Below are 21606 nucleotides of genomic sequence, written 5' to 3'. Positions count from 1 at the left end.
GTTTGTCCGCGATGGACTCCTAAACTAATGAACGGATTTAAATGGTGATTACTTCATGGAGTGCAGTTTAGTCCAACTTGAGAGATAGGATAATTTTTATTTCGATTTGGGATCCATAATTAGTTTTATTTTCAAAATTTGTTTTGTATGGACATATTTTCTATGAGATAATTTATTGACGCACGGTTTGACAGTTCCGCTGTGAAACAATTTCATTACAACAACAGAGAGCATTTTTTACGAAATAATTCTTGATGTTTTGAAATATTATTGGCGAATTCCTATAAAACAGTATTTTTTTTTATTATCTACAGAACAACGTCTGTTGAGTCAGCTAGTATATCTTTAAATTAACGTGACTTTCGCACATTTAAATAAGAAAAACATGTTTAATTACTACCAGATTAATTAATAAAAGACTGGAGTATTGATTGTAGGTCGAAGATCAAACTTTAAACCACCGCCAGCAGTATTTTATAGCTTATCAACGACTTAAGTAATAAGTATTTTACAAGTAGAGGTCGCCCAGAGGTCGACATTCGACGAGATTTATGCACTTCTCCACCATATTAACTTGAATTGTGTTAAATTTTTATTCGCATTTCTTTATAAAAAAAAGAGGTATAAAATTTTCAGTATTCGTCTCAACATTTTACGTATTCTTGATTTATTCTCAGGTATAACTTTATACCAAGTTTATTTGTAAGCCGATAATGTGATTTATTCAAAAAACCAGTACATTGGCCGATAAAAATGGCAGGCATAAAAAATCTACATCAAGTATTATTATTATAAAATTTTGTTACATAACAACGTTGACATTTAAACAAAGTTTAATATTCTTTAAAAGCAACATTGAATAATAATTACTAGACAAACACCCGAGCAAATATATACATAAACATTCTTAACACTTGTTTTTATTACAAACGGGTTGCATTTGATATTTGCCTAGGGTTGTCACCTACATAATCTATATATATAAAAGAGAAAGTATGTTTGTAAGTTCCCTAAAAACTCCTAAACTATTCGAGCGATCTCAATATAATTGTATTTTTTACTATTACCTACTAAACTTAGAAGATAGACCAATGCGTTCTCGGTTTCCGAATTCAAAATATGTATTCGCCGCTTTATATGGTCAGGAATGTCATATTATTCCTCTGGGTCTTACAAGTCAGTATGGGCCGCAGATGACCCGCATGTATGTTCTGCTGTGGAGGACAACTCGTCGTTGTCTTCCATAAATAAATATAAAGTGTTCGAGGCAGCCCTACTTGTTCTCGGTAAGTCTTCGCAGATAATGGCATGTGAGTGAGTGATCCATACAAAATGTAGAGATAACGATTTTATTATAATTCTTTTGCAAGTAAAACATATAACGTGATGGTTTATTTGTACAATTGGTCAGTGTCAAGATAATTTTCTGTGAGTAGTTTCATTTTGATGAGACAAGAGAGATTAAAATGGAATAAACTGGTACTGGCTGTGGAGCGAACGCCCAAAGAGACTCACCTTTTCAATGTTCCGAAAAAGAAGTTATACAATGTGTGCTGCGCTTAACATTGTTGCGAGCTATTGCTTGAAGTGAAGTGAGATCGCCTTACTAAACACACCATGTTTTTTTGTGGAATTTTACCACCACGTTTATTTAACGGCCATATTTATGACCACAAAACTGAAGATACATCGACGCATTTACATGTAGGAATAAAACATTATGGCATATTAGACGATACATAACACAAAAAATAAATAAAGAACATCTGGCATTTAGCTAAGTAGCGACTATAACTGGCTCACGTAGACATAACATAAAAACGTAATTAATAAAACAGACAAAACTCGTAAAAATCAAAATGTTCAAATATATTGAATAAAAGCCAGGTGATTCCACACTATTTCGTAACATTTAAATCGAATCGATTTTAACGTTAATATTATTCACTCAAAACTTAAATGATTGAAACACTAGAGCAGCAATATTAATTTGATTGTAAATTGTTCGTACTCAGTAAAAAGACCAAGAGCTAGTAGAATATTATTAACAAATATTTGAGCAAACTGTCAGATTTAGGTAAAGAGTGGGTAAAAAGAATCTGAGTTTGTATATGCGAGTGCAAAAAGCCGGACATATAATCAGGAAATTAACACAAAGGAAGGTCTGAAAATTTTTATTCTAGAAGCCAGATTTTTCTATATACATGGTAAGGAGCCAAGTGTATTTACGTTTCAAATGTATCAGATACAATTTTTTTTTTTATGGAATTTTACTTATTGCGTTAATATAATTATAAACATATTTGTAAATGTATGCCTCAGACCTGAGTAGAAAAGAAAAAGAGAAAAAGAAAAAGGAGAAGAAATACGAAAAAATCAGTAAGTACAATAAAATTTATTAATTAAAAAGCCTGAGGAATGATGGCGGTCACTTCATTCCCAATCTGTGGTATCATTATGAAAGTAATTTATGTTGTAGTAAATGACTAGTAATTCGACTTTTTTTATTTGTCGCCTCTTAACATAACAGAATAATATGTTAAGAGGCGACAAATAAAAAAAAATACCTATTTTATTTAATTTATCTCTTTTTTTTATGGAATAGGAGGACAAACGAGCGTACGGGTCACCTGGTGTTAAGTGATCACCGCCGCCCACATTCTCTTGCAAAACCAGAGGAAACACAACAGCGTTGCCGGCCTTTAAGGAAGGTGTACGCGCTTTTTTTCGAAGGTACCCATGTCGTATCGTCCCGGAAACACCGCACAAGGAAGCTCATTCCATAGCTTTGTAGTACGTGGAAGAAAGCTCCTAGAAAACCGCACTATGGAGGACCGCCACAGATCCAGATGGTGGGGATGACATCCTAATTTGTGGCGTGTCGTGCGAAGGTGGAATTCGGCGGCAAGAATCATCTTTTAATAATTGTTCAGGACCCAGGTTATACATAACGCGAATATACGTTTTCTGCAGAACAATGACGGTATTAATACCGGCTGCATTGCTCCATAATAATATACCATAGGACATAACACTATGAAAATAACTAAACTAGGCACGCCGTATCTAAGTCAGTTAACTGTATAATCTTTTTAACTAAATATCCTACAGAATTAACTGTATTACCCAATCCTTCAATATGGGCGTCATTTAGAACTCTGAATCCCACTCAACCTGCTGAATTATATTGAACAAAAAGAGCATGAACGAGAGAAATTGTGTTCTAAGTGAAGGAATCGCAGTGGATTCACGCACGAGCATTCGTATAGTTAACTCGAAATTTCAAAACACAAATCAAATCGACTATTCTTTCTGAAAAGTCCAATTAAGGCCGTAATGTAGGAAGGGTCAAGGGTAAGCAATGGTTCAGTCGTTATCTGGAGGAAACTGGTTGATGATATTACAAATTAATTAATCACAATAGTAATATGTAATAAATTGCGCAAATAAATACGGGAGAATGGGGAATTTTCAAACTACATAAATTTATCGCGCTTTATAATACGAATATCGTGCAGTGAGGGCTATAAATGTTTACGTAGATATATATTTCGAAAAAAAAAAATTAAACGTTTATTTAAAAACTCTAACAAAATTTCTGTTTCCCTTCTAATAAACTAACAATACATAGTTACATAAAATGAAATCATAACAATTTTTTTAAGTATGTGTACTTATAACAAGGCTTCATTTACAAAAAAACTACTTTATAGATTTTAGATTTGTTATCTGTTTGCCTGTATGTATTTCCGGACAAAACGCATAAATGACTGAACAGACTTACTTAATTCAAATCTAACATGAATTTTAGCAAGAGATCGGGACAGCATGTAGGCTACATATTATCTCGCTAGATGCATAAATAGTATTTTTGCTGCTTATGGAGTACACGTGTATGACGTCACGGGCAGAAGTTTTATTATATAGTAAAGTAGTCATTATTTATCATCCATAATGTATTATAGATAAATTAATTAAATAATATCACCAAACTAAATAGACTTAATATTGTAAAGTTTTAACATTGAATATTAGCTCTTGGACTATTCAAATAAGGTGCAATGTTCCAAAACTATCTTACCGTCACAGATAAGAATGATTTAAAAAGATACTTTGTATTAATGAAAAGAACTACTGTATCTCACAATTGAGTACTGTTGTAACTTATAGGCCTATCGCAGATGATACACTTTTTGTACTATCGAGTCTGCATTGCGCGCAAATTGTCTTTGGCAGATATAACACAGACTCAACGCACACGACGTACACTTTCAGTCATTTTGTCGGCAGAACTGTAGGCATGTACACGCAATGGAAATACAGAGATTGCGGTGTATTATTTCGTACTTGAGATATAAAAAAGAAGAAGAAATAGAGGATTTTAAGTTTATCCTATTCTTTCAGAACGATTATTAAAGGGACCGTTTCATATTAAACATTCAGTTCTAAAACTATATCCAAATAAATTTGCAAACTTCATCCCACAATTTTCTTATTCAATTTCTGTCATTATACTGTGCCAAAGATGATACAGTGCTGGACTGTTTTGTATTTCTTGTATCAACTTCGATACATCGATTAGCGCCATGATACACGTCAATCACTAGCAAGTGCAGACTACAGACTAAAGTGAGCGTAATCGTAATCGAGCGAAAAGTCTGCCTTAACACGCGCAAAGGCAGACGTTTCTAATATTCTTCGCGGCTTCGCGCTTTGTTCCCCGATTTTTGTCGGTTTTTTGTCACGCGTCAAAGGGACCGCGAAGCGTGAACGTGGCGCGAACCCATTTAGACTCCACACTCACGCTCCGCTCAGTGTCGACTGAGCCAATATAGTGTATTATCTATGGACTGAGCCGCTGTATTGGTTAATTGTCGTGCGTATAGAGCGATATATTAACAAAAACAATGAATGTCTGGACAAATGAGCTAGAAGTATTTTTAGAATTAATAGTCTCGCTCTCGAATAGTCTCGCCAAAACTCGAGAACGGCTGGACCGATTTGGCTAATTTTGGTGTTGAATTATTTGTGAAAGTCCAGAGAAGTTTTAACAGGTGAATAAATATGAAAATGCTCGGAATTAAATAAAAACAACAATTTTGTTTTTTTGAAAATGAATAAATAGTTAGCATTTTTATATCTTTCCAACTTTCTCGTTCTCGTTGTTAAATATAGATACATAAAAAGCTATTGAGTACAATCCAACTATATTGTATCAACATTTGAATTAATAAAAAATCTTAACATAACGCTTTTTAATACCAATTAAAACAAAGTGCGCTATGACAGGATCGACACATCACACAACGCAGCAATCTTTGACGCACATGGACCAGAATGACCCACCCCACGACCCAGCCACCAGACCTTCGAAGAGTTTTGAATTATCGAATCGAATTGAGCAGTTAAATGGATGAGAACCATCTTCATACCTGTTACTGTCCTACGATTCTTTTCAACTCAAAAAAAACAAGTAATATAGGTACTTCAATATAAATCATCTGATAGAGGTTTTCATTTGTGCGCACATCATGAAATGACTGTTGGATATATTTCAATTATTAAGCCTTATAAGTTTTATTCCTTAGACACTTGGCCCACATTTTGGAAAAAAAATCATTTAATATAAAGTTTTTTTTTTATTTATTTATTTATTTAAAGACACACCAACAGCATTACATACAAAACATTAAAAATAATTATGGTCTTATAGGTTTATAATCTGGTATGAATGCCAGTTACTGGTGCATACACCACTCTCATTGCAAGACATTAATTTAAATACAAAATACAGTTCGACCTACAAATTTAACAAGGATTTTAAGCAGATTACTAACAATAATAAATAAAATATAACGAAGAAATAGTTTGTATGAATATCAACTAACATATTATTATTATTTACAAACAGAAATGTGCGGTTAGTTTTTTTTTTCAGACTTGTCACTGTGTCATGAAAAATATCAAAATCTTTTATGGACGCGGAAAATCGATTGTACTCTTATAATGTTAATAAAGTTTTAAGAAATAAAGATTTTTAAAATAAAGTGTTACGTGCGTAGTTATGTGTGTACGCGGACGAAGTTGCGGGTGTCAGCTAGTCTAATATAAATAATCTAGTACTTACAAAAGTTATGACACTGGATGTGAACAGTCTGTCTATAAACCTCATTGGTCTCGTCACAGTCACCGGCATGGAACCGTTCGCAGCATACTTCTCAGAACCCCTTTTAGCTTCTATCACAACCTCCGTCCTTCCTGTAATGACATCACTATTATTATAGAACTAACTGTGCCCCGCGGTTTCACCAACGTATAATAAATTTTACGTACGTATAAGAAATAACATATACTTAAACCACGGACGAGTAATAAAAGAAGGACTCCGCGCCGTGATATTGGCAAGTGAAGCACCGTTATGCTAGTGTGTGTGCGGTTACGGGGGATACTAGTTACACAATTTTTTCTCCCTTAAATAATCATATATCCACAAATAATTTTTTAGTATTGTTTTTACACTTTTTCACAACGCAAGAAGGCATTTGTAAAATATTTTATTGAGACGCAAACTGATCTGTCACAGACAATGTCAATTCTCATAATGGCCGCCTATCGGCTTGTAGTATTGTAAGTGTGTGCGCGGGGCTATGTATTTACACGTTAATCGGCTTGTTTTGGTGCTACACTGTTATGAAAGGTGACACGGAGTACTTATTTTTTTATTAGTCCGTGACTTAGACGGACAAAGCGTGCGAGAGAGAAAGCACATCTTTAACGGAGATACAACAAGATAGAAAAAGTAAGCGAATCTATTGTAATTCTAACCGATTTGATTGAGAAGTAGTAATAAGCCACTAAGCTATACTCGGAGTTTCTCTGCGAGAGCGAATCAGAAATGAGGAGATCCGTAGGTGAACCAAAGTTACCGACATAGGCCAAATGTAAACAATATCTTATGTTTTTAAAGTGATAACCCTCAGTTCTAGGATTAATACACAAACAAAATTTGAAAAACAAAATTTTGTGAACGATGCGGGACTCGAACCCACGACCACGACGTCACTCGAACGGTTAGCTCTGGCACGGAACGCCAGAGGTCGTGGCTTCGAGTCCCGCATCGTTCATAAAATTTTGTTTTTCAAATTTTATTTGTGTATAGTCCAAATGATTGCGAAACTGAAGTGGCAGTGGGCAGGGCACATAGTTTGACGGACAGTTGGTGCAGTAAAGTCCTCGAATGGCGACCACGTACCGGAAGAAGTAGTGTTGGTTGGCCCGCCACAAGATGGACCGAAGATCTGGTCAAGATCGCCGGAATACGTTGGATGAGGGCAGCGCAGGACCGATCGTCGTGGAAATCTTTGAGGCCTTTGTCCAGCAGTGGACGTCTTCCGGCTGATGATGATAGCACCCTAGTTACTTTTATTGTATTACTTCTTGATTTTTTATATTTTTTGTTCATTATTTGTAACACGCTTATAATTTTTTAATCTATTTTTTTTATGTAATACTGTTTGTTTTCCTATATAAAATAAAATTAGTATTTTGAATATTAATACCACCAGCTGACGCAACACATTGATAAATTGATCACGAATTATCGAACTGTCACGTAATCTGTACGTTAGTATATTGTAAGTCTGTGATAAATAAGCACATTAGGCGTTCTTTTTTTGATGTCGGTACCTCATTAGATAAATATTTTTGTGGAATATTGTATTTAAGCATCACTTTTTTTTTTAATTGAAAATAAGGGACGAGACGAGCAGGACGTTTAACTGATGGTAATTCATACGCCCTGCCCATTACAATGCAGTAAAAAAACCTATAATTATAAATTACCTAGTAAAAAAACCTAAAACCCATAAAATTCTGAACGGCACTACAACTGCGCTCGTTACCTTGGGCCGTAAGATGTTAAGTCTCATTTGCCCAGTAATTTCACAAGCTACGACGCCCTTCAGACCGAAACACAGTAATGCTTCCACATTCGTGCTTCACGGCAGAAATAGGCGCCCGTGTGGTACTCATAATCTAGCCGGCATTCTGTGCAAAGGAGCCTCCTAAACTGGTCAATCTAAGATGGCCGCCGCGTGAAATTATTATTTCAAATATATTGTGTCATTTTCAGGGTGTAAGGGTAATAGAGAACTACTACACGGCCACTTTATCTCTAGAACTCGCTAGAACGTGAAGCCCCCTCCTGTTTCTCTTTCACCCCCTCGCGCTCGTCCTGTTGTGTCAGTACGGTTTGCAGTTTCATTACCGTTAGTACATGACGCGACATTTTCCTGCTACCACTGCTTTGTTTTCGAAGTTTTCATTGTTACGTTTTGACTTTTACTGTTAATAGTTCTGTAGTTTCGGTTGTTCTGTGTTGCTATAATAGTATTGGCAGAAAAACAAATGCTTTTTTTCTTAACCAGGATTCTTTAATTGATTTTTCATGATTATAATAATAATCATCAGCATCAAAACACAACGCCTTAACATCAATCTATAATACTGAACATTTATCTCGTTTTTTATTTATTAATAATAATATCCTAGTGATGCTTGTTTTGCACAGCGTAACAAAGCGATGATGTGACGTCGTCAACGTCAGGTCCAGGGATAATGTAACCGGGTAGTAATTATACTTACCAGTGGGAGGCTCCTTTGCAGGGAGCCGGCTAGATTATGGGTACCACAACGGCGCCTTTTTCTGCCGTGAAGCAAAAATGTGTAAACATTACTGTGTTTCGGTCTGAAGGGTGCCGTAGCTAGTGAAATTACTGGGCAAATGAGACTTAACACCTAATGTCTCAAGGTGACGAGCGCAATTGTAGTGCCGCTCAGAATTTTTGGGTTTTTCAAGAATCCTGAACGGCACTGCATTATAATAGGTAGGGAGTATCAATTACCATCAGCTGAACGTCCTGCTCGTCTCGTCCCTTATTTTCATAAAAAACAATATATATTATGGGGATTATAGATGAAATCCAAGATGGCCGTTGCGAAAAATTATGTTTTTTCCCATGTATATACATACCGTTTCCAAGGATCTGATTCTAGTTAATAGAAGCTTCTAGCTAATTATAGCTAATAGAACTAAAGCAGTAATGTGCAAACATTATTGTTTCGGTCTAAAGGGCGCCGTAGCAAAAGGAATTATTGAGAGACGAGAGAGACAAATGAGACTTAACATCTTATGTCTCAAGACGACGAGTGCAATTGCAGTGCCACTCTGAATTTTTGGGGTTTTTCATCAGCTGAACGTCCTTCTCGTCTCGTCCCTTATTGGCATAATAAAAAGAACTTACCAAGAAAAATTCCATCCACTTTGAGTAAGGATATAAAACTGCCTTTACTAGCGTCATCTTCTGTAAGCTTGTAGGTTGAATTCCATTCTCCGTGCGCTATCTGCTCATTCCCAACCCGGGCTATGAGCTCATCATTTGCTTGAAGTCCTAAAAAATATTTTCATAAAAACCTATGGGCTAATGAAATATTACAAAAATAAAACTGAACACAAAATTATATAAACGATGCGGGACTCGAACCCACGACCTCTGGGGTTCCGTGAGTGCTCTTCCAACTGAGCCAACCGTTCGAGTGACGTATCGTCGATAAAATCTTGTACGCTTTGTTCAACTCTCAGGTTATGGCTTCAGAGTGTTCAGTTTTATTTGTGTAATTATTCCCAGAAGTGAGGGTTATCACTTAATAAAAACTTAACAAATTGTTAGTGAAATATTGTATTTTTTATGGAAAAAGTGCGGTCATGGTCCTTACAACACCAATAATTTGTAGACAATATCCATCTATGCAATTTCAAATATAAATATTTTTATTCATATAAAAAACTACGTTTAAAAAACCGACTTCTAAAACTGAAAAATATAAAATAACTTAATAAAAATTTAATTTAATACACCTCTTATGCAAATCTTATACCTTTAATATTAAAAAAATACTATTATTTTTGCTACTTATAATATAGGTTGAGAGTCGGTTTTTTTAAATGTAGTTCTTTTTCCTTTTTAGTGTCATTAATCAGGTTAACTATAAGATTTCGTTGATTTTTATTGTCGTAATATTAAATAGTTTTTTTAACTAGCTATCGCAGCTATTGGCGATAAAGATCCCGTATTGCACGCTATTGTGAGACACTGAAATATTGTGAAAAACGTTTTTTAGCTATGTATGAATGACAGGTAGACCAACTTATAATAATATATTATCAATCTAAATGAAAACTCCTAAAAAACAGTAATATACAAACTATAATAACATCATCTACGTAAACAAAAATATACATAAAAAATGTTCATAAAATGAAAGCTACTACCAAATGGCAAATATTCTGCATCAAACTAAAGAAGAATCACGTAAATAAATCGCAGCGTAATCAGCGAAAACCTCCTCCTTTTCGAAGTCGGTTAAGAATATGATATGAAATCACTTATTGAAAGACAAAAACTATCACCCATTCAAAAAGCATGCCTCAGACCTGGGAACGCACGCAAGAAACAGAAAGAAACTAGAAAGAATCGCCTCACAAAACTAACTAACTCGACTTAGCCACATTTAACCGAGTCGTAAGCATAATAAGTTTATGTTAGTTCCATTCCATTACCACATTCCAGGCTGAGGTCATACAAAGAGGTTATATCGCGAGCGTGATATCCAAGTGACCTATTAGGTCTACCTACTACTATTACAAACTCCTCTCGAGCTCCGTCCGAGCGCTCTTACCAACTGAGCCAACCGGTCAAGGGACGCATGGATCGTAAATCTTGGTATGTTGGTAGTTACTTGGTTGGTGGTAGGCTCAGTTGGTAAGAGCGCTCGAACGGAACCCGAAAGGCGCGGTTTTGAGTCCCGCATCGTTCACAAATTTTGGTTACAAATTCAATTTATATAATTAACCCCAGAAGTGAAGGATATCACTTTAAAATAATAATAGTTATATAAACGGTATATTTCAAGATATTATCGATAAAGATATTTATTATTATGTTTACCAATTCATTACCACTGCTGCCCTACCCTAACCGCTTGACCGATTATAACGGACCGTTCATTGAACTCTTGATAAGGGCTGCTTCTATTGTAGATAATTTAATTAGGATTCGCGCGATAAAGTTTGATTTATGTTGGTAACAATTAGATATTCGAGCTTGATTTATGTTGGTAACAATTAGTTTCAACATCAAGATAACGAAGTATTCATAAATAAGCGTCTATTAAGTCGCTTGCCCGAGATCGTTCGGGTTAAATTTGATAATAATATTGTACCCTTAGATAACTTAAATGTTTCTAGATATTTCGACGTCTTCACAGCTGTCACTGTAGCACAACAGACATATAAATTATCTAAATATGTAACACGCACAGTAATTCAAATATTTTTATTCATTATTATTATTTTCTGACGACATTTTGACAAACTAAAATCTAACTGTTACTCGTAAATTGTAATGAAATAAAAATATTAAAAAAAACACGTCCCGCGAAGCGCTAAAGAACGGGAGGATGTTGCAGCAACCGTACGGCCGAATATCGTTCGCGCCGTTTACGCCGATTTTCCTAGCCACGGCGGCCTGTTATAAAATTTGGAATCCCTAACGAGAGTGCAATTTGCAGGCACAAGTCGAAGTCGAGCGCCTCAATACAACCGAGTATAACAATCACACTTCCTCCGAGTGACACATAGTGTTGTATACTTTATACGGGTAAAATGAGCAAATTATTTAAACTTAGCAAATAAATTGCGAACTGTATAAATTTGACTTGACACATATAAATTCACGGCAGAGAGGTATTATGAAGTTTTTGAGAGACTCTTAAAATAAGATATATGGCTATCACCGGCTAATACATACAAGAAAATTTATTGAAGTAGGCGTTACCTTGCAGAAATCCATAATTATACAAATGATTTAAGTTTTCTTTAGTGTTAATTCCGCCAATATTTGTTTTTAAACAATTCTGCACGTGTTCCGCCTCTACGAGGCATCCTCAGGACGTGTTGTCTCGCCAAAAGTCGCCGTCAGTCTCGTGCCAGATTTAACACTAAAGAAAACTTAAATCATTTGTTTAACACATACAAGCCGGTCAATCTAACTCGGGACCTGAGTGGAGAAGCGACAATTCTCTCTCTCCGCGTTGCCCACCCCGTCATCGTCAACTTATGAGAACTAACTGAACACCGGTAGATTATTATTCAGTATTATAGTGTTAAGCTGTTTTCTTACATTTTATTCTAGCATGAGAACATAACATAATTAATAACAGATACTTTTTTGGTGGTATGGAATATAATAAAATAAAATATAAAAAAGTTCACAATCAGGATATTTTTTTTAATTTTTTTGTTAAACGTTCTATAATTCAAAAAGTATGGACATTAGAAAAAAAGTTTTAAACAAAGTTTTAAAGTTGGCGAGAATAAACTGATCTATTAAAATGGTTGGAAATATTTTTTTATTAATCTAATATTTTAAGAGTTATCAAGTTTTACAAAAAAGTTTATAGGAAATAAAAGATGCGAAATTTTATTTTCTACAATAATCGTTCTCATAACTTTTGCCCTAAAGTTCATTGTTGCCAAGATATCGGGCAAAAACCCAAATGATTCACCAAAAATAGAGGGGATCGGGTGTTAATATTCTAATGCTATTCTAACTTAACCCAAAGGATTTAATAGCAGTAGTTGATACCCGATACCGAAGGAGAAGAAGAAAACACACAAAAAAATACTAATACATATTAATACACAAATATTGAGATTTTTGACTAATAAGATACTAGTTAAATCAGTCAGAATCAGAATCGATCATTTGATTCTTCGAACTTATGAAAATCTTAAACCAAATAAATCGCATTTACGCCTTTCGGTAAAATAAATGTCATTATTTTAAAAGTAAACGGTATTATGAAATTCCGACTTTTGAAAATCGGAACATCCAGACTCGGATTAAAATATAATTGGATATTTGGGTGTTCCCAAAATTAAACGTATCAACTTCTTTTATTCAGTGTATAATAATAGCCAGTATTACCTGCAGCAGATTTTTTTAAATTGCCGCCATTCCCCAGACTGTCTCATTAGCAAGACTATATAAATTTCTTACCACACCTCCACGAAAAGCCTTCGCCTTTCTACTAATTTTCAGCAATTAATGTGGCACTTTTCGGCTTTCTGAATTTACTGAAGCATAGGTCAATAACAATCAACAAAATCCATGAATTCAGAGGGCCAAAAAGTGCCACTTCCCCTGGGAAGATTTTCCTACTTCAGTTGCGTAATACACTATTTAATAAAAAAAAATCTCTACAAAATCTTTTAAAAAGTACGTGATAAATGGCGCAATATTGAGCGCGTCTTTCGGTGGATAATTTTATTAAATAAGTGAATTTGTGAATTTATTTTTTTATGATAACGGTTAAGTGGCTGTACAAACGCGTTGTCGCCATTAGAGCTTGACGCTGTATAACGTAATATTTGAAAGAATTTTTTTCTGCTTCTTTAATAATCTATGCTAATTAATGAAACGCTTTTTTCATTCGGTTATACTGCAAAAACCTACTGAAACCATCGGAATAATACATAATATATACAAATCTTAATATATATAAATTACGTGACACGTTGTTTGTCCGCGATGGACTCCTAAACTAATGAACAGATTTAAATGGGGACTACTTCATGGAGTGCAGTTTTTATTTCGATTTGGGACCTATAATTATTTTTATTTCCAATGCAGTTGACAGTTCTGCTGAACAACAATTTCATTATAACAACAAGGAGCATACGTTACGAAATAATTCTTGATGTTATGAAAAATTATTGACAAATATATATTATAATTTATGAAAAATAGTATTTTATTTATTACGTACAGAAAAACGTCTGTCGTGTCATCTAGTATTATATATAACTAGCTGACCCGGCAAACGTTGTTTTGCCATATAAAGTATAATTCACGCGATAGTTGTATAAGTAATAAAATATTGCCTATATTATAGCCTGTACATCATTTTGTTCTATTGTCAATAGTTCTTGCAGCGCACGCAAAAATAGGTTTACGATTTTACACCTTGTGTTACAAAATAGCAATTTTATTACGGATCCCTAATTTTGAAAAAAAAAACATAGCCTATAGCCTTCCTCGATAAATGGACTACCCAACACTGAAAGACTCATTCAAATCGGACCAGTAGTACCAGAGATTAGCGCGTTCAAACAAACAAACAAACACTGCAGCTTTATAATAATAGTATAGATATATACCATAAGATGCATCGTGTTTGATGCAGATGGTTTTAGTATATATAACTTATGGTGATTACTTATCAGGAACCTTAGATTAAGGAGTGGTCCGGAACCTATATTTTTTTTACATAGAAACATCTATATGTTCGCAATAGAAATAACATTTGATTACAGATGACATTTCATACAATGACCGGGCGCGGGATACATAATTTATATGGCAAAACAGCACTTGTATTACCTAATCTAATTTAGTAACAGCTTACCTATTATTACATAATTGTAAAAATATACGTCAGAATCACATTTTTATTAAATAAAACAAAATTCATGTAGAATTTAGAATTTAATAAAGTTGCTTCCCGCTGTATGTCCCTATGTATGTTTAGATCTATAAAATAACGCAACAGATTTTGATGTGTGGATGCGCCGCAGTTATTATTTTTAATGTTATTTGGTTGTGGCTAATTTATGGTGGACGATTCCTTTGGACAATGAAATACCATAGACAACCGACGCATTGTCATTTCTGACGTTAACATAATGACAGTTATCTATTTCACCGCTAATACAACAAAAAAAATATAGTAGAGAAACTGATTATTTAAGAGGTTTCTAATGTCATGCCGTCAAAAATTATATATAAATATAAATATATATAAATCATATTTTTTGCGTTTGGTCACATTGCAAACAGCTGGCTCAACTATATTAATTTTATATCTATATTAAATTATTTTCTTTTCAATTGTAATTATGACATATATTAAATTTTTATCTGTAATTTAATTAAATCAACTATGTAATATAATTTAAGCTAAGATTGTTTGTAGATCTATGGGTGAAATGCCTGATAATAAATTTTTTTATTATAAACCCTATAACCCTATGAGAAAGAATCTATTTCATAGACCTATCTGATAGATCGTTATAAACTACTAAAGCACCTTAAAACCGTCTCCAAAAAAGTCCGTGATTGTATGTTATGTCTATCTCTTAGGAATAGCCCAAAAATCTGTAATTCAAATTCAAATATTTTTATTCAAAATAGGATGTGACATCACTTATTGAAAGTCAAAAACTACCACCCATTCTAAATGCCTCGGACCTGAGAAGAATGGGCGCAACAAACTCAGCGGGCTTTTTTTCATCAAAAAAATATGTTTACAAAGTAATATTGTACAATTAAACTTATTATTTTATAGCCTGAGGGCGGTCGCTCCATTTCCAATCTGTGGCATCATTAAGTCATTTATGTTATAGTAACCTTTACCACACTAACGTTTTTTAACTATTCTTTTGAATAACGTAATACTTTCGTTTTGAACATTTTCTGGGATCTTGTTGTAAAAGCATGTACATCGCCCCATAAAAGACTTACTAACTAGACTTAACCACGTAGTAGGCATTATAAGTTTATGTCTGTTCCTGGTGTTAAAATTATGGTTATGATAATTTCTAGCAAATTCTCTTATGTGCCTATTAATATACATTACATTATCAAGAATATATTGAGAAGCAACAGTCAACATGTTAATTTCTTTGAATTTTGCTCTCAATGATTCTTTAGGACCTAGGTTATAAATAGCGCGAATAGCCCTCTTTTGTAGCACAAATATAGTATTAATATGGCAGCGTTGCCCCATAGCAATATACCATAGGACATAATATAATACTATGGAAATAAATAAAGTAAACTAGTGTATTGCTAAAATTGCTAGTAAAGGTTATTGAAAACGGCCGTCTGTTCGCCAATCCTTCAATATGTGTATAATTGTTTGTGATATTAGTAAAGATTAACATACCTGTAACATTAACAGTGACATAGGTACTGTTCCCCATATGCAACTCAATCTGCTTTGGGTTAAAGGTGGCGATCATCTCGGGTATAGCTTGGCAGACGACCCATAGCGGACCCAGCGCTAACAGGTACAAGATTATCAGGTGCAGGGGCCAAAGAGGACACATCTTTGAAGGGTACACTGAGAACAAAAGATTAAAACGTATATATTCTTAAACAAATTATTATGTTTTTAAAGTGATCACCCTCACTTCTAGGATTAATACACAAATTAAATTTAAAAACAACATTTTATGAACGATGCGATGCCAACTGAGCTAAACGCTCTTGTAAATCTAACGTAGGTTGAAATAAGTCATGTTACAATATGAACTCTTATATTATATCAAACATAAGAGCTATTTTTAGATTTAAAGCTAATAATAATATTATATACATAATATTTCTTATCTTAATATATATAAATTACGTGACACGTTGTTTGTCCGCGATGGACTACTAAACTAATGAATGGATTTTAATTGGAATTACTTCATGGAGTGCAGTTTGCTCCAACTTAAGAGATACTTAGGATAATTTTTATTTCGATTCGGGACCCATAATTATTTTTATTTTCAATATTTGTTTTGTATGGACATATTTTCTATGAGAGAATTTAGTGACGCACGGTTTGACAGTTCCACTGTGAAACAATTTCATTATAACAACAGTGAGAATTTTTTACGAAATAATTCTTGATGTTTTGAAATATTACTGGCAAATTCCTATAAAACAGTATTTTTTTATTATCTACAGAACAACGTCTGTCGGAGTAGCTAGTATACATATATAAAATTCTCGCGTCAAGGTGAACCTCCGAAACGGCTTAACCGATTTGTTTGAAATTTTGTGTGCATATCGTAGTATACCCGTGGATGATAAGGGAGACCCACCAAATTTTTTTATTTTATTTTTTTTTATGATTCAGCATTAAAAATACATACAACTTTATCAATCAAGTTAGATCAACACCTATTTTTGTATCGCGATTTTTATATTATTCTGTTCCATCCACAGATCCGCAATAGGGTTGCAAGATGGCAATCGAATATATAATAATTATTATTGTAATACGATATATTTGGTAGGCTGACCCAGCAAACGTTGTATTGCCGATATTAAAATCGCGATACAAAAGTAACTGTTGATCGTAGATGGGTGAAAATTTAAAGTTTTATGTATTTTTAATGCTGACTCATAATCAAACAAATTAAATAAAATGTCAAAAAAAACCCCCACCCTTAACATTTAGGGGGATGAAAAATAGATGTTGTCCGATTCTCAGACCTACCCAATAGGTATGCACTCAAAATTTCATGAGAATCGATCAAGCCGTTTCGGAAGAGTTCAATGTTTAACACCATGACACGAGAATTTTATATATTAGATATATATAATTTTAGCTAGTTACAATATTTTTTTATAAGACGGGGCAAAGCCGAGAGGTGAGGCAACAGTCACAACATGGACATCCGCAAGAACAGGTGTTAAGAGATACATGTGGGAATATGCTCATTTCTTAAAGGTCCCTAAGTTTTATTGGTTCGAGAAAACAGCAGTAATTGATTCCACAAATCTGATAATAATAATAACGGGTTGCACTCCGGGAGTGCCGGGAAAAGTAAAAACTTGAACATTAACGTTGTGCATTTTTGAATATTTTGGATTGGTTAGGGAATAATTGTGCACGAATTGCTTTATTTATCAGTATATAAAAAAGAACTAGCATTTATGTGGTTATATACAATATTCATTTATTGCGCTATCGTACACAAAAATGACCATTAATATATATATATATATATATATATATAAAAATGAATTGCTGTTCGTTATTCTCGCTAAAACTCGAGAACGGCTGGACCGATTTGGCTAATTTTGGTCTTGAATTATTTGTGGAAGAGAAGGTTTAAAAGGTGAATAAATAGGAAAATGCTGCTAAATAAAACATAAACAACAAATTTGTTTCTCCTTTGATGTGTCCATATATAATTTCTATGAGAGAATTTATTGACGCACGGTCTGACAGTTCTGCTGTGAAACAATTTCATTACGACAGCGGGGTGCATATTTTACGAAGTAATTCTTGATGTTATTATATATTATTGACAAATTCATATAAAAACATTATTTTATTTATTATATACAGAACAACGTCTGTCGGGACAGCTAGTATTACATAAAAAATATAACTATTAAATGTATTATTTTACATTAAAACGTTTATCCCTCAGAAAAATCAACTTAATTTAAAATAACAAATTTTCGATCAGGACACGTGTCTTGACGCGAGTTTAACATTGTATGTACCCATTCCCAGAAAAGTGGCCAACACCGCTAAAGAAACTTTCACTTCAAAAAAATTACGATGGTACGGTTTTTTTATTTTTGGAAAGTTTTATCACAGGAAATTAAAATTTCAATTCTTACAACTTAAAAGGTTATTTAAAATATTTACTACATATAAGAAATGTTCAAGCATAAATAAGCTCATAAAATACGCAAAATAAAAAAGAAATCATCAGATTTTGTAGAGATTCTTGTAATTGTAAATTAATGAGCATTGAATGTCAAAAAAAATGTGAAAAGTTTCATTACCGCAAGAAATCTAATAAGAATAACTTAAATTAATTCGATACACGACTAAAAATGATTAGCAATTAAACTCGTCACTCGATTTTAACATCGACAACTAAAAATCGATTAAAGATTACTCAAAGCCTCGATCACATTAATATTAAAAAAAAAAAAACAATCAGACTCACTTTGAAACACTATTGAAAAAACCTGCGCGCGAAACGAGAATAAAAAACACAGAACAAGTATGTAGCGAATCGCGAACTGACCAGAAATGTCAAAAGCGAATTCACCCTTGCGTATATAAAAACCAGTTGATCCCCTCTCAAATAAGACCTTATCACCGCGCAATAAAGTTGCAAATAAATCATTGTTAATTGTTGATGATTAAGCTTGTACACATCAGTTACTGATAACTCTCGAGAACTCACGAGAAACATATGATTAATGATATCTGTAATAATTGTTCGATAAGTACATCGTAACTGTAATAGTTACGTCAAAGACCGTCTGCCGGAAAGCCGTATAGAGAAAAGAATTGATAATACTTACATTAATTATTCTCAAAATAGATTTACAGAACTCAATCTGACGTCAATATAATAATTGCGATTGCTTTAGTAAACAAGATGTTCTGGATGCAACTGCTTCAGAAATGCCATATAAGTAAGCGATCCTCTCGTATATGTTATAGGCTAAACACATGATCGGATTTGGTACGGCCGAACTATCGGACACTCTGGCAGAAAACAAATTAATTATTATTAAAATTGGTGCGAGGCGCCCACAGGACCGCCCGTACCAAATCCGAAACATGTGTTTAGGCTCTCATACTAAATGCTGCCCGCGTCTGGGGCCGTCCGGATTAAACCAGACATGTCCGGACTTTTATACTCTAGTCCAGATGTTGTCCGGCAAACTATCTTCCACGGATTTTATTTTTAATTAGATGGAATATACAAATAAAATTTGAAAACAAAATTTTATGAACGATGCCGGGCTCCACGACCTCTGGCGTTCCGTGCCAGAAGTGAGGGTTATCACTTTAGAAACATAACAAATTATTTAGATGGAATATAATAATAAACCTACATACGAGTACGACGCCGGACCAGCGGGAAGTGCCCACCGGACCGTCTGATGGTCCGGCCGTACCAAATCCGATCATGTGTTTCGGCTTTTACAAATAAAGATTTTTCTGCTTAGCGATCTGTGTATAGTCTAACCGATCTATACTATGATTGTGATGTATGTCGATTTGAAATAGCTATTGTTTAATATTGCAGTTAGCATTATAAGTTACTACTTACTAGTAACTGTTGAATGCTTACTAGAACTATTGCAAATATTTACATTAAATTTAATATTATTTGTAAAAATATTTTTAATTAAGTTATACAATTTAACAGGCACTTCTAATGTATTGAATTCCTCTGGATGGCTCACTAGGAAACTTGGCAGAGCCAACCGGCGATTTCAATCAGCTTTGTAACTTAATTATTATTAAATATTAATAATGTATATATTATATTAATAATGTATATACTTATAATTAAAATATCTAATATATAAAATTCTCGTGTCATGGTGTTAAACTTTGTACTCCCCCGAAACGGCTTGACCGATTCTCATGAAATTTTGAGTGCATATTGGGTAGGTTTGAGAATCGGACAACATCTATTTTTCATCCCCCTAAATGTTAAGGGTGGTCCACACGAATTCTTTTTTATTTTTTTTTACATTTTTTGTTTATATTTGTTTGATTATGAGTCAGTATTAAAAAATACGTACAAGTTTTCACCCATCTACGATCAACAGTTATTTTTGTATCGCGATTTTAATATGGGCAATACAACGTTTGCTGGGGCAGCTAGTAAAGTTATAAAAATGTAAATTTTCTTAAGATGTCTTGTTCTCTGTTTTATTGTAAAGAAAAAAGAGGTGATCAATTAAATAAAAGAAACTCCAAAGTAGGAGTGTAGTAAATATATCAATCCACATACACTTTAAATAAGTAAATGTAATAAACGAACAATTACATATTTAAACTACCACATACCACACGCAGAACCCGTAAGCATAGCAATGACTAGAGACCGGATTATATGCTACAAGAAATGCCCAAAATATGCAAGTAAAATAGCTAAAATATGCATGAAAATCCACAAAAAGGGCCAAAATATGCATACAATTAAACAGGAAAAAATAAAAAGTAGTATTTAAAAAAAAATATAAATGCTTGTACTGACAATCGTATTTGTGAAAAAAAACTATGCGGAATGTAAGCGGAAAGGAGCGTTATCCGTGTACTGAGGTTACTGGGCAGAATTTAAATTTAGGTGCAATATTTTGAGCGTACCAAATAGAATTTAAACACTAACTATGAAAAGCATCGAACGATGAGCGAGATCGATATGCATAAAGGTACTAAATATGCAAAAGCATAATATGCAATATGCATTTGCATATAATCTGGTCCTTAGCAATGACAGTACAATATTGTATATTTTTATTTAAAAAGAGCGCAAAAACAGAAGTTTCGTGCGCCGCTTCTTCTGAGAAGAAATTCTAAAGGATCCAAATGATTTGAGTTTTCTTTAGTCATAATTCCGCCAATAACGCACGAGTCTTGTGCCAGATTTTGGTGAGACAACACGTCCTGAGGATGCCTCGTGTAGAGGCGAAACACATGTCGAATTGTTTACAGACAATTATTGGCGGAATTAACACTAAAGAAAACTCAAATGATTTGGATAATTATGTATTTCCGCAAAGTAACACCTAATTCAATAAAGATTCTAAAGGAATCAATTTTGAGAAAATAAATGCCTTTTAAGCGCACGAGCTTGACGTATGGACCATCGCTTCCCTCGCACATATCTTAGGGAAGGTAAAGACCCACCCATCGACGCCGCCGCGCCTATTAGTC

At 33.8% G+C, this 21606-nt stretch overlaps 1 protein-coding gene across 4 annotated transcripts in view; it reads right to left on the bottom strand.

The window, feature by feature from the left end:
• LOC126979544 (sodium/bile acid cotransporter 5-like) overlaps nucleotides 1-21606 on the bottom strand; it is a 67720-nt gene that overhangs the window by 20780 nt on the left and 25334 nt on the right. For 2 of the 4 annotated variants that reach the window (XM_050828901.1, XM_050828904.1), the window contains exons 1-4: nucleotides 18866-18936; nucleotides 16066-16242; nucleotides 9303-9449; nucleotides 6128-6258 (exon numbers count right to left, since the gene is read on the bottom strand). In XM_050828901.1, the coding sequence (XP_050684858.1) occupies nucleotides 6128-6258; nucleotides 9303-9449; nucleotides 16066-16242; nucleotide 18866 (456 nt within the window). In that variant the 5' untranslated portion in view covers nucleotides 18867-18936. Of the gene's footprint in view, nucleotides 1-6127; nucleotides 6259-9302; nucleotides 9450-16065; nucleotides 16243-18865; nucleotides 18937-21606 lie in introns of those variants that run through there. The other 2 variants (XM_050828902.1, XM_050828903.1) reach the window with 1 other exon arrangement.

The sequence above is a fragment of the Leptidea sinapis genome, chromosome 3 (assembly GCF_905404315.1).
Source record: "Leptidea sinapis chromosome 3, ilLepSina1.1, whole genome shotgun sequence".
Classification (NCBI taxonomy): domain Eukaryota; kingdom Metazoa; phylum Arthropoda; class Insecta; order Lepidoptera; family Pieridae; genus Leptidea; species Leptidea sinapis.
Note: the sequence above shows the minus strand (reverse complement) of the source record. Positions and strands in the feature narration are given on the sequence as shown.